Raw genomic sequence first — 14,853 nt, forward strand, 5'->3', positions numbered from 1 at the left:
AAACAGCTTCTATCTCAAGGCCATCAGACTGTTAAACAGCCACCACTAACATTGAGTGGCTGCTGCCTACATTGAGACCCAATCACTGGCCACTTTAATAATGTTTACATCCTGCTTTACTCATCTCATATGTACATCCTGTATTCTATTCCGACATGGCTCAATCTAATATTTATATATTTCTAAATTCCATTCTTTTAGATCTGTGTGTATTGTTTGTAGATACTACTTTACTGTTGGACTTAGGGACACAAGCATTTTGCTACATCTGCAAAATTTATGCATGTGACCAATCAAATTAGATGTTCAGTTTTCCACTCACCCCTCAGCAATTCCCAGACAGTCCTGGCAAAATCCTTGCATGAGAAATACTTTTTTGCTGAAAAAATTATTATTATTATATTATATATTGTATTAATTAATTTGGAAATCTATTACATACAGTAAGGTACTTAATTGTTACCCAGAAAGGATTTGATATTGAGATAAAAACAGCTGCATTGGGCCTTTGAACAGAAACGAACTGAATGTGCTGTAACAGCTCTTCACTCTTTGTTCCATAGAATCAACTGACCCAGAGCAGCGACGCCTTGGAGAGTGCCGAGGAGCTCCTGGAGTTCGCCAACAATGCTCTGGATGTTCAAGACGAGGACGAGTTCACTAAGGTAGAGGCTGCTGGTCTGTGACATCATACAGGATACAGGATGTGGTGTGAAACGACAGCATCTCATTGGCTGTCTAAAGGCCTTTAGACAAGAAGATTATTTGAATGTGATCAGCTGACAAGGGAAACCAGGAAGTAGGTAAAGGTCAACGTTGAATGCTGCTGGGGGAAATGAGGCAAGAAAATGTTGCCCTGATCCAGCTAAATGTGGTAGATTGTAGAGTCCTCGTTCTAAAGTGGACGTTTATTTGATTGTTTTGGGTTTGTTTCTAAATACAATGTGATTAAATGAATGAAGGTGACCCATGTAGAATGGTTCTCTTAATTAAACTAACAAACATGATTCCCCCCCCCCCCCCTTCTCAATTTCCTATATAATATTTTCAGAATCTTAAAGTGGAACTGACAGTGTTTTAACAACATGAGTCATGTATCTTTATAACCGTTATTTAACTGGTTATTTAAGTGGTTATTTAACTGGTTATTTAACTGGTTATTTAACCTTTATTTAACGAGGCAAGTCAGTTAAGAACAAATTCTTATTTTCAATGACGGCCTTGGAACAGTGGGTTAACTGCCTTGTTCAGGGGCAGAACGACAGATTTGTACCTTGTCAGCTCGGGGGTTTGAACTTGCAACCTTCCGGTTACTAGTCCAACGCTCTAACTACTAGGCTACCCTGCCGCCTCTACACTCTGAACCACTAGGCTACCTGCCTCCTCTACACTCTAACCACTAGGCTACCTGCCCCCTCTACACTCTAACCACTAGGCTACCCTGCCGCCTCTACACTCTGAACCACTAGGCTACCTGCCTCCTCTACACTCTAACCACTAGGCTACCTGCCCCCTCTACGCTCTAACCACTAGGCTACCCTGCCGCCTCTACACTCTAACCACTAGGCTACCTGCCTCCTCTACACTCTAACCACTAGGCTACCTGCCCCCTCTACGCTCTAACCACTAGGCTACCTGCCTCCTCTACACTCTAATCACTAGGCTACCTACCTCCTCTACACTCTAACCACTAGGCTACCTGCCTCCTCTACACTCTAACCACTAGGCTACCTACCTCCTCTACACTCTAATCACTAGGCTACCTACCTCCTCTACACTCTAACCACTAGGCTACCTGCCTCCTCTACACTCTAACCACTAGGCTACCTACCTCCTCTACACTCTAATCACTAGGCTACCTACCTCCTCTACACTCTAACCACTAGGCTACCTGCCTCCTCTACACTCTAACCACTAGGCTACCTGCCTCCCCTCCACTCTAACCACTAGGCTACCTACCTCCTCTACACTCTAACCACTAGGCTACCTACCTCCTCTACACTTTAACCACTAGGCTACCTGCCTCCCCTCCACTCTAACCACTAGGCTACCCTGCCGCCCCTTTTTTTTAGGACTCGTAAGAAGTGTATTGGTGAATTATATTAATCAAGCGTTGAACTGCATCCATCTATTCTGCCAACAATATCTCACTGTACGTCATGGGAGTTAAATAAAACCTTTTTTCTAAGAGTCTTTATAAAGTTGGTTTTGTAGCATAAACTAGGAATGTTTTACATTTTTGACTGGTATTATGATTGTCTTGTTTATTTCATTTCTGCAAAGTAGTTAAAACGCGGTCAGTTCCACTTCAACTAATGTTTAAATCCAAAGTCATGCTGCTTTGTCTGTGTGATGTTGATCACCATGCTCTACTCAGCTTCCCATTGGGTATGAGTGTGAGGGCACAGCTTCCCATTGGGTATGAGTGTGAGGGCCCAGCTTCCCATTGGGTATGAGTGTGAGGGCACAGCTCCCCATTGGGTATGAGTGTAAGGGCCCAGCTCCCCATTGGGTATGAGTGTGAGGGCACAGCCCCCCATTGGGTATGAGTGTGAGGGCACAGCTCCCCATTGGGTATGAGTGTGAGGGCACAGCTTCCCATTGGGTATGAGTGTAAGGGCCCTGCCTGCCTGCGTGTTTGTGTCCACTACAGCCACTGTGCAGAACGCTGCTGCATGCCCACCAACCTGCATGTCTGTACTAACCAACTCTTCTTCTTTCTCCTATACGCTCCTCTCCTCTTCTTCTTCCAAGGCTGCCAAGCAGATCAAAGATAGGTAGGTATACTCGTCCCTTGTCTAGTCTGTGGACATGTCTGTTATCGGCTGCAGTGAGAAGCCTTGTACATAGTTGAGATAAATAGTTTAGCAGATGTATTTTTGTTACTTTCATCACTAGTCCGACGTCAGTGAACTGATAGTGACATGGACTTGACCTCAACTACCGTTCAAAAGTTTGGGGTCACTGAGAAATGTCCTTGTTTTTATCAATTTCTTAAATAATAGCACATTTTTTTGTCCATTAAATAACATCAGATTGATCAGAAATACAGTGTAGACATTGTATATGTTGTAAATGACTATTGTAGCTAGAATGGCAGATTGAAAAAAAAGAATAACATTTAATGGAATATCTACAGAGGCCCATTATCAGCAACCATCACTCCTGTGTTCCAATGGCACGTAGTGATAGCTAATCCAAGTACAGAGGCCCATTACCAGCAACCATCACTCCTGTGTTCCAATGGCACGTAGTGATAGCTAATCCAAGTACAGAGGCCCATTACCAGCAACCATCACTCCTGTGTTCCAATGGCACGTAGTGATAGCTAATCCAAGTACAGAGGCCCATTACCAGCAACCATCACTCCTGTGTTCCAATGGCACGTAGTGATAGCTAATCCAAGTACAGAGGCCCATTATCAGCAACCATCACTACTGTGTTCCAATGGCACGTAGTGTTAGTTAATCCAAGTACAGAGGCCCATTATCAGCAACCATCACTCCTGTGTTCCAATGGCACGTAGTGTTAGTTAATCCAAGTACAGAGGCCCATTACCAGCAACCATCACTCCTGTGTTCCAATGGCACGTAGTGTTAGTTAATCCAAGTACAGAGGCCCATTATCAGCAACCATCACTACTGTGTTCCAATGGCACGTAGTGTTAGTTAATCCAAGTACAGAGGCCCATTACCAGCAACCATCACTACTGTGTTCCAATGGCATGTAGTGTTAGCTAATCCAAGTACAGAGGCCCATTACCAGCAACCATCACTCCTGTGTTCCAATGGCACGTAGTGTTAGTTAATCCAAGTACAGAGGCCCATTATCAGCAACCATCACTACTGTGTTCCAATGGCACGTAGTGATAGCTAATCCAAGTACAGAGGCCCATTATCAGCAACCATCACTACTGTGTTCCAATGGCACGTAGTGATAGCTAATCCAAGTACAGAGGCCCATTATCAGCAACCATCACTCCTGTGTTCCAATGGCACGTAGTGATAGCTAATCCAAGTACAGAGGTCCATTACCAGCAACCATCACTCCTGTGTTCCAATGGCACGTAGTGATAGCTAATCCAAGTACAGAGGCCCATTATCAGCAACCATCACTCCTGTGTTCCAATGGCACGTAGTGATAGCTAATCCAAGTACAGAGGCCCGTTATCAGCAACCATCACTCCTGTGTTCCAATGGCACGTAGTGATAGCTAATCCAAGTACAGAGGCCCGTTATCAGCAACCATCACTCCTGTGTTCCAATGGCACGTAGTGTTAGTTAATCCAAGTACAGAGGCCCATTATCAGCAACCATCACTACTGTGTTCCAATGGCACGTAGTGATAGCTAATCCAAGTACAGAGGCCCATTACCAGCAACCATCACTCCTGTGTTCCAATGGCACGTAGTGATAGCTAATCCAAGTACAGAGGCCCATTATCAGCAACCATCACTCCTGTGTTCCAATGGCACGTAGTGATAGCTAATCCAAGTACAGAGGCCCATTATCAGCAACCATCACTCCTGTGTTCCAATGGCACGTAGTGATAGCTAATCCAAGTACAGAGGCCCATTATCAGCAACCATCACTACTGTGTTCCAATGGCACGTAGTGATAGCTAATCCAAGTACAGAGGCCCATTATCAGCAACCATCACTCCTGTGTTCCAATGGCACGTAGTGATAGCTAATCCAAGTACAGAGGCCCATTATCAGCAACCATCACTACTGTGTTCCAATGGCACGTAGTGTTAGTTAATCCAAGTACAGAGGCCCATTATCAGCAACCATCACTACTGTGTTCCAATGGCACGTAGTGTTAGCTAATCCAAGTACAGAGGCCCATTATCAGCAACCATCACTCCTGTGTTCCAATGGCACGTAGTGATAGCTAATCCAAGTACAGAGGCCCATTACCAGCAACCATCACTCCTGTGTTCCAATGGCACGTAGTGATAGCTAATCCAAGTACAGAGGCCCATTACCAGCAACCATCACTCCTGTGTTCCAATGGCACGTAGTGATAGCTAATCCAAGTACAGAGGCCCATTACCAGCAACCATCACTCCTGTGTTCCAATGGCACGTAGTGATAGCTAATCCAAGTACAGAGGCCCATTACCAGCAACCATCACTCCTGTGTTCCAATGGCACGTAGTGATAGCTAATCCAAGTACAGAGGTCCATTACCAGCAACCATCACTCCTGTGTTCCAATGGCACGTAGTGATAGCTAATCTAAGTACAGAGGCCCATTATCAGCAACCATCACTCCTGTGTTCCAATGGCACGTAGTGATAGCTAATCCTAGTACAGAGGCCCATTATCAGCAACCATCACTCCTGTGTTCCAATGGCACGTAGTGTTAGCTAATCCAAGTACAGAGGCCCATTATCAGCAACCATCACTCCTGTGTTCCAATGGCACGTAGTGATAGCTAATCCAAGTACAGAGGCCCATTATCAGCAACCATCACTCCTGTGTTCCAATGGCACGTAGTGTTAGTTAATCCAAGTACAGAGGCCCATTACCAGCAACCATCACTCCTGTGTTCCAATGGCACGTAGTGTTAGTTAATCCAAGTACAGAGGCCCATTATCAGCAACCATCACTACTGTGTTCCAATGGCACATAGTGTTAGTTAATCCAAGTACAGAGGCCCATTATCAGCAACCATCACTCCTGTGTTCCAATGGCACGTAGTGTTAGTTAATCCAAGTACAGAGGCCCATTATCAGCAACCATCACTACTGTGTTCCAATGGCACGTAGTGATAGCTAATCCAAGTACAGAGGCCCATTATCAGCAACCATCACTCCTGTGTTCCAATGGCACGTAGTGTTAGCTAATCCAAGTTTATCATTGTAAAAGAATAATTGATCGTTAGAAAACCCTTTTGCAATTATGTTAGCACAGCTGAAAACTGTTGTGCTCATTAAAGAAGAAATAAGACTGGCCTTCTTTAGACTAGTTGAGTATCTGGAGCATCAGCAATTGTGGGTTCGATTACCGGCTCAAAATGGCTAGAAACAAAGACCTTTCTTCTGAAATTCGTCAGTCTATTCTTGTTCTGAGAAATGAAGGCTATTCCATGCTAGAAATTGCTAAGAAACTGAAGATCTCGTACAACGCTGTGTACTACTCCCTTCACAGAACAGCACAAACTGGCTCTAACCAGAATAGAAAGAGGAGTGGGAGGCCCCGGTGCACAACTGAGCAAGAGGACAAGTTACATTAGAGTGTCTAGTTTGAGAAACAGACGCCTCACAAGTCCTCAACTGGCAGCTTCATTAAATAGTACCCACAAAACACCAGTCTCAACGTCAACAGTGAAGAGGCGACTGGAACACAGTAGTGATGGTTGCTGGTAATGGGCCTCTGTACTTGGATTAGCTATCACTACGTGCCATTGGAACACAGGAGTGATGGTTGCTGATAATGGGCCTCTGTATGCCTATGTAGATATTCCATTAAAAATCAGCCGTTTCCAGCTACAATAGTCATTTACAACATTAACAATGTCTACACTGTATTTCTGATCTATTTGATGTTATTTTAATGGACAAAAACAAGGACAAAAAATAAAATAAAAAAACATGTAAACACGTAACCACACATGACACTTAACCATGTAACCACACATAACATTTAACCATGTAAACACGTAACCACACATAACATGTAACCATGTAAAAAAACATTTCTAGGTTTGAATGGTAGTGATGTGTGGTTACATGGTTACATGGTTACATGGTTACATGTTGTGTGTGGTTACGTGTTTACATGGTTACATGTCATATGTGGTTACGTGTCTACATGGTTACATGTCACGTGTGGTTACATGTTGTGTGTTTATCATTTCATGTAACCACATTTACCTTGTTTGTTCCTGAGTCCAAAAATTGTATTGTATGCTGCTGCATAAATGATGTAATATGGCAGGGAGATATGTATACTGTAGCTAAGAAAGTAATACTAAGTGTATGTTGTGTAGTAAGCTGTTAGTAGTCCATGTGCCTCACCCTGTTATGTGTTTACATGGTTACATGTCATGTGTGGTTACATGTTATGTGTGGTTACATGTTATGTGTGGTTACATGTTATGTGTGGTTACTTGTTTACATGGTTACATGCCATGTGTGGTTACGTGTTTACATGGTTACATGTTATGTGTTTACATGGTTACATGTTATGTGTGGTTACATGTTATGTGTTTACATGGTTACATGTCATGTGTGGTTACATGGTTACATGTCATGTGTGGTTACGTGTTATGTGTGGTTACGTGTTTACATGTTATGTGTGGTTACATGGGTAAGTGTCATGTGTGGCTACGTGTTTACATGGTTACATGTTATGTGTGGTTACGTGTTTACATGGTTACATGTTATGTGTGGTTACGTGTTTACATGGTTACGTGTTTACATGGTTACATGTCATGTGTGGTTACGTGTTTACATGGTTACATGTCATATGTGGTTACGTGTCTACATGGTTACATGTCACGTGTGGTTACATGTTGTGTGTTTACATGGTTACATGTCATGTGTGGTTATGTGTTTACATGGTTACATGTCATGTGTGGTTACGTGTTTCACATGGTTACATGTCATATGTGGTTACGTGTTTACATGGTTACATGTCACGTGTGGTTACATGTTATGTGTTTACATGGTTACATGTCATATGTGGTTACGTGTCTACATGGTTACATGTCACGTGTGGTTACATGTTGTGTGTTTACATGGTTACACGTCATGTGTGGTTATGTGTTTACATGGTTACATGTCATGTGTGGTTATGTGTTTACATGGTTACATGTCATGTGTGGTTACGTGTTTCACATGGTTACATGTCATATGTGGTTACGTGTTTACATGGTTACATGTCACGTGTGGTTACATGTTATGTGTTTACATGGTTACATGTCATATGTGGTTACGTGTCTACATGGTTACATGTCACGTGTGGTTACATGTTGTGTGTTTACATGGTTACACGTCATGTGTGGTTATGTGTTTACATGGTTACATGTCATGTGTGGTTATGTGTTTACATGGTTACATGTCATGTGTGGTTACGTGTTTCACATGGTTACATGTCATATGTGGTTACGTGTTTACATGGTTACATGTCACGTGTGGTTACATGTTATGTGTTTACATGGTTACATGTCATGTGTGGTTACATGTTATGTGTGGTTACATGTTATGTGTGGTTACGTGTTTACATGGTTACATGTCATGTGTGGTTACGTGTTTACATGGTTACATGTCATGTGTGGTTATGTGTTTACATGGTTACATGTTATGTGTGGTTACATGTTATGTGTTTACATGGTTACATGTCATGTGTGGTTACATGGTTACATGTCATGTGTGGTTACGTGTTATGTGTGGTTACGTGTTTATATGGTTACATGTTATGTGTGGTTACATGGGTACGTGTCATGTGTGGTTACGTGTTTACATGGTTACGTGTTATGTGTGGCTACGCGTTCACATGGTTACATGTTATGTGTGGTTACGTGTTTACATGGTTACATGTTATGTGTGGTTACGTGTTTACATGGTTACGTGTTTACATGGTTACATGTTATGTGTGGTTACATGTTTACATGGTTAAATGTTATGTGTGGTTACATGGGTACGTGTCATGTGTGGTTACGTGTTTACATGGTTACATGTTATGTGTGGCTACGTGTTTACATGGTTACCTGTTATGTGTGGTTACGTGTTTACATGGTTACATGTCATGTGTGGTTACGTGTTTACATGGTTACATGTCATGTGTGGTTATGTGTTCACATGGTTACATGGTTACATGTCATGTGTGGTTACGTGTTTACATGGTTACATGTCATGTGTGGTTATGTGTTCACATGGTTACATGGGTACATGTCATGTGTGGTTACGTGTTTACATGGTTACATGTCATGTGTGGTTATGTGTTCACATGGTTACATGGGTACATGTCATGTGTGGTTTCGTGTTTACATGGTTACATGTTATGTGTGGTTACGTGTTTACATGGTTACATGTCATGTGTGGTTACATGTTATGTGTGGTTACGTGTTATGTGTTTACATGGTTACATGTTATGTGTGGTTACGTGTCATGTGTGGTTTCGTGTTTACATGGGTACATGTCATGTGTGTTTTACATGGTTACATGTCATGTGTGGTTACGTGTTATGTGTGGTTACGTGTTTACATGGTTACATGTCATGTGTGGCTACGTGTTTACATGTTATGTGTGGCTACGTGTTTACATGATTACATGTTATGTGTGGTTACGTGTTTACATGGTTACATGTCATGTGTGGCTACGTGTTTACATGGTTACATTTTATGTGTGGTTACGTGTTTACATGGTTATGTGTGGTTACGTGTTTACATGGTTACATGTTATGTGTGGCTACGTATTTACATGGTTACATGTTATGTGTGGTTACGTGTTTACATGGTTACATGTTATGTGTGGTTACGTGTTTACATGGTTACATGTTATGTGTGGTTACGTGTTTACATGGTTACATGTTATGTGTGGATACGTGTTTACATGGTTACATGTTATGTGTAGTTACGTGTTTACATGGGTACATGTCATGTGTGGTTACGTGTTATGTGTGGTTACGTGTTTACATGGGTACATGTTATGTGTGGTTACGTGTTTACATGGTTACATGTCATGTGTGGTTATGTGTTTACATGGTTACATGTCACGTGTGGTTACATGTTATGTGTTTACATGGTTACATTTCATGTGTGGTTACATGTTATGTGTGGTTACATGTTATGTGTGGTTACGTGTTTACATGGTTCCATGTCATGTGTGGTTACGTGTTTACATGGTTACATGTCATGTGTGGTTACATGTTATGTGTTTACATGGTTACATGGTTACATGTCATGTGTGGTTACGTGTTATGTGTTTACATGGTTACATTTCATGTGTGGTTACATGTTATGTGTGGTTACATGTTATGTGTGGTTACGTGTTTACATGGTTCCATGTCATGTGTGGTTACGTGTTTACATGGTTACATGTCATGTGTGGTTACATGTTATGTGTTTACATGGTTACATGGTTACATGTCATGTGTGGTTACGTGTTATGTGTGGTTACGTGTTTACATGGTTACATGTTATGTGTGGTTACATGGGTACGTGTCATGTGTGGTTACGTGTTTACATGGTTACGTGTTATGTGTGGCTATGTGTTTACATGGTTACATGTTATGTGTGGTTACGTGTTTACATGGTTACATGTTATGTGTGGTTACGTGTTTACATGGTTACATGTTATGTGTGGTTCCGTGTTTACATGGTTAAATGTTATGTGTGGTTACATGGGTACGTGTCATGTGTGGTTACGTGTTTACATGGGTACATGTCATGTATGGTTACGTGTTTACATGGTTACATGTCATGTGTGGTTATGTGTTCACATGGTTACATGGGTACATGTCATGTGTGGTTTCGTGTTTACATGGTTACATGTTATGTGTGGTTACGTGTTTACATGGTTACATGTTATGTGTGGTTACGTGTTTACATGGTTACATGTCATGTGTGGTTACATGTTATGTGTGGTTACGTGTTATGTGTTTACATGGTTACATGTTATGTGTGGTTACGTGTCATGTGTGGTTTCGTGTTTACATGGGTACATGTCATGTGTGGTTACATGGTTACATGTCATGTGTGGTTACGTGTTATGTGTGGTTACGTGTTTATATGGTTACATGTTATGTGTGGTTACGTGTTTACATGGTTACATGTCATGTGTGGTTACATGTTTACATGATTACGTGTTATGTGTGGCTACGTGTTTACATGGTTACATGTCATGTGTGGTTACATGTCATGTGTGGTTACATGGTTACATGTCATGTGTGGTTACATGGGTACGTGTCATGTGTGGTTTCGTGTTTACATGGTTACGTGTTATGTGTGGTTACGTGTTTACATGGTTACATGTCATGTGTGGTTACATGTCATGTGTGGTTACATGGTTACATGTCATGTGTGGTTACATGGGTACGTGTCATGTGTGGTTTTGTGTTTACATGGTTACGTGTTATGTATGGTTACGTGTTATGTGTGGTTACGTGTTTACATGGTTACATGTTATGTGTGGTTTCGTGTTTACATGGTTACATGTCATGTGTGGTTACATACGTATGTGTGTTTGCTGTGACTGAACCCAGGTAAGTGATGTGGTGTGTGTGTCTATGTTATCTGGAGGGTGGTCTGAAAGACCCCACACACCAGAACGATGGATAGATAGTACCCGTGCCGCTGACCAGAATATATTTTGTAGAATCATCAAAAACAGCCATTGCTCATCTGCAGCCAAGAAGGTGTTGCCAATAACACACTGTAGTCACGGCAATGGAACAGCTTCCTTCTGTCCTCTGTGGTGGTGTTAGTCTCACTGTGCCTTGTTCCTCCCTACAGGGTAACCATGGCCTCAGCCTTCAGACTGACCATGAAGCCCAAGGTCACAGACAACATGAACCATCTGATGGTAGACTTTACCCAGGAGAGACAACTTCTCCAGAACCTCAAGTTCCTGCCTGGTAGGTGATGATACTATCCCAAATGACACCCTGTTCCCTATACGGTGCACTACGTCTGATCCCTTGTCAATAGGGCCCTTGGTCACACCGAAACACTCACTTTTTCTTCCTGATTTCACTGATAGCAGCAAGTCGTTCTGGATAAGAGCATCTCCTAAATGATCAAATGTAAAAGTAATGCACTACATAGGGAATAGGGCTCTGGTCTAAAGTAGTGCACTATATAGGGAATAGGGCTCTGGTCTAAAGTAGTGCACTACATAGGGAATAGGACTCTGGTCTAAAGTAGTGCACTACATAGGGAATAGGGCTCTGGTCTAAAGTAGTGCACTATATAGGGAATAGGGCTCTGGTCTAAAGTAGTGCACTATATAGGGAATAGGGCTCTGATCTAAAGTAGTGCACTATATAGGGAATAAGGCTCTGGTCTAAAGTAGTGCACTACATAGGGAATAGGGCTCTGGTCTAAAGTAGTGTACTATATAGGGAATAGGGCTCTGGTCTAAAGTAGTGTACTATATAGGGAATAGGGCACTGGTCTATAGTAGTGCACTATATAGGGAATAGGGCTCTGGTCTATAGTAGTGCACTATATAGGGAATAGGGCCCAGGTCACTAGTAGTTCACTATATAGGGAATAGGGCCCAGGTCACTAGATGTTCACTATATAGGGAATAGGGCCCAGGTCACTAGTAGTTCACTATATAGGGAATAGGGCCCAGGTCACTAGTAGTTCACTATATAGGGAATACGGCCCAGGTCACTAGTAGTTCACTATATAGGGAATAGGGCCCAGGTAAAAAAGTAGTGCACTGTATTTGGGGTTGTCCTCAGGTGCCTGAGACATAGTAGACAGGGGGGAGCGATAGGGAGGAATGGACAGACAGACAGATCTCAGTCAGCCAGAGGGAGGAATGGACAGACAGACAGACAGACAGATCTCAGTCAGCCAGGGGGAGGAATGGATAGACAGCTAATTTATTTTTCTTTCAGAGCAACAGAGCATCAGCTGCCACAACAGTCATCCAATGATTCCCCAGAGACTTTCTCTTCGTGGTCGAATGTAGAGCAGATCTGTCCGGACTGTTTTGTAGATGTTCTAGAGGATTCTAGGACAGCACCAAGCCTCGTCTTTATAGGGTTATGATGACTGGCCCTCCTATTGGAATATTAGGGATTTCTGTGTTGCTCAGATCCAGGATCATCTGACGATGACCCCTCTCCTCCTCTTCCCGCTGTGCCATACAGGGTCCCCCCCTCCTCTTCCCGCTGTGCCATACAGGGTCCCCCCCTCCTCTTCCCGCTGTGCCATACAGGGTCCCCCCCTCCTCTTCCCGCTGTGCCATACAGCCCGCCCCCCCCTCTTCCCGCTGTGCCATACAGGGTCCCCCCCTCCTCTTTCCGCTGTGCCATACAGGGTCCCCCCCTCCTCTTCCCGCTGTGCCATACAGGGTCCCTCCCTCCTCTTCCCGCTGTGCCATACAGGGTCCCTCCCTCCTCTTCCCGCTGTGCCATACAGGGTCCCTCCCCCCTCTTCCCGCTGTGCCATACAGGGTCCCCCCCTCCTCTTCCTGCTGTGCCATACAGGGTCCCTCCCCCCTCTTCCCGCTGTGCCATACAGGGTCCCCCCCTCCTCTTCCCGCTGTGCCATACAGGGTCCCTCCCCCCTCTTCCCGCTGTGCCATACGGTCCCTCCCTCCTCTTCCCACCGTGCCATACAGGGTCCCTAAAGGCTCTGCACCAGCGCTCGACCCCAGATGATGCACTGAGCGCTGCACTAAATATGAGTCTGACTGAACTAGCACTGAATGAATATGCCCCCCCAAGCTCAGAGCTAGCCACTCAACAAAGACTAAAAATAACCCAGAAAAAGAATCATTTCCTCAGGGAACTAACCTGGGCAGTAGTCCTTTCTCATACTAGTCAATCCCTCCATAAACAACTGGTGTAATGAGCTGTATGGTTGTGTAGCTATATGGATGTATGGCTGTATAGTGACTGGTAGCTTGAGAGGTGAGAACTGCTTGTGTAGCTTCTACAGCTTGAGGACACATTTCTTCTCAAGCTTCCCTTTGTCTGTGTGTGTGTTTGCATTGATACATCAGCTTACCTGTACACATTGTTGTGGACCTGGATCAGCTTTGAGGGCAATCGGTCAGAGGAATGGCTAGACTAGGGAACTGCTTGGATCAGTCAGAGGAGTGGCTAGGCTAGGGAATTGCTTGGATTGGTCAGAGGAGTGGCTAGACTAGGGAACTGCTTGGATCGGTCAGAGGAGTGGCTAGGCTAGGGAACTGCATGAATCGGTCAGAGGAGTGGCTAGGGAACTGCTTGAATCGGTCAGAGGAGTGGCTAGGCTAGGGAACTGCTTGAATCGGTCAGAGGAGTGGCTAGGCTAGGGAACTGCTTGAATCGGTCAGAGGAGTGGCTAGGCTAGTGAACTGCTTGGATTGGTCAGAGGAGTGGCTAGGCTAGTGAACTGCTTGGATTGGTCAGAGGAATGGCTAGACTAGGGAACTGCTTGAATCGGTCAGAGGAGTGGCTAGGCTAGTGAACTGCTTGGATTGGTCAGAGGAGTGGCTAGGCTAGTGAACTGCTTGGATTGGTCAGAGGAGTGGCTAGGCTAGGGAACTGCTTGGATTGGTCAGAGGAGTGGCTAGGGAACTGCTTGGATTGGTCAGAGGAGTGACTAGGATAGGGAACTGCTTGGATTGGTCAGAGGAATGGCTAGGCTAGTGAACTGCTTGGATTGGTCAGAGGAATGGCTAGACTAGGGAACTGCTTGAATCAGTCAGAGGAGTGGCTAGGCTAGTGAACTGCTTGGATCGGTCAGAGGAGTGGCTAGGCTAGGGAACTGCTTGAATCGGTCAGAGGAATGGCTAGGCTAGGGAACTGCTTGAATCGGTCAGAGGAGTGGCTAGGGAACTGCTTGGATTGGTCAGAGGAGTGGCTAAGCTAGGGAACTGCTTGGATTGGTCAGAGGAGTGGCTAGGCTAGGGAACTGCTTGAATCGGTCAGAGGAGTGGCTAGGCTAGGGAACTGCTTGGATTGGTCAGAGGAGTGGCTAGGGAACTGCTTGGATTGGTCAGAGGAGTGGCTAGGCAGGGAACTGCTTGTATTGGTCAGAGGAATGGCTAGACTAGGGAACTGCTTGAATCGGTCAGAGGAGTGGCTAGGCTAGTGAACTGCTTGGATTGGTCAGAGGAGTGGCTAGGCTAGTGAACTGCTTGGATTGGTCAGAGGAATGGCTAGACAAGGGAACTACTTGAAT

General features: G+C 44.1%; 1 protein-coding gene across 3 annotated transcripts in view; it reads left to right on the forward strand.

Annotated features, from left to right (window-relative positions):
* LOC109881294 (FSD1-like protein) overlaps nt 1–14,853 on the forward strand; it is a 74,952-nt gene that overhangs the window by 17,828 nt on the left and 42,271 nt on the right. For all 3 annotated transcript variants that reach the window (XM_031803078.1, XM_031803077.1, XM_031803079.1), the window contains exons 4-6: nt 564–665; nt 2,755–2,777; nt 11,461–11,582. In XM_031803078.1, the coding sequence (XP_031658938.1) occupies nt 564–665; nt 2,755–2,777; nt 11,461–11,582 (247 nt within the window). The remainder of the gene's footprint in view (nt 1–563; nt 666–2,754; nt 2,778–11,460; nt 11,583–14,853) is intronic.

The sequence above is a fragment of the Oncorhynchus kisutch genome, linkage group LG23 (genome assembly GCF_002021735.2).
Source record: "Oncorhynchus kisutch isolate 150728-3 linkage group LG23, Okis_V2, whole genome shotgun sequence".
NCBI classification, from domain to species: domain Eukaryota; kingdom Metazoa; phylum Chordata; class Actinopteri; order Salmoniformes; family Salmonidae; genus Oncorhynchus; species Oncorhynchus kisutch.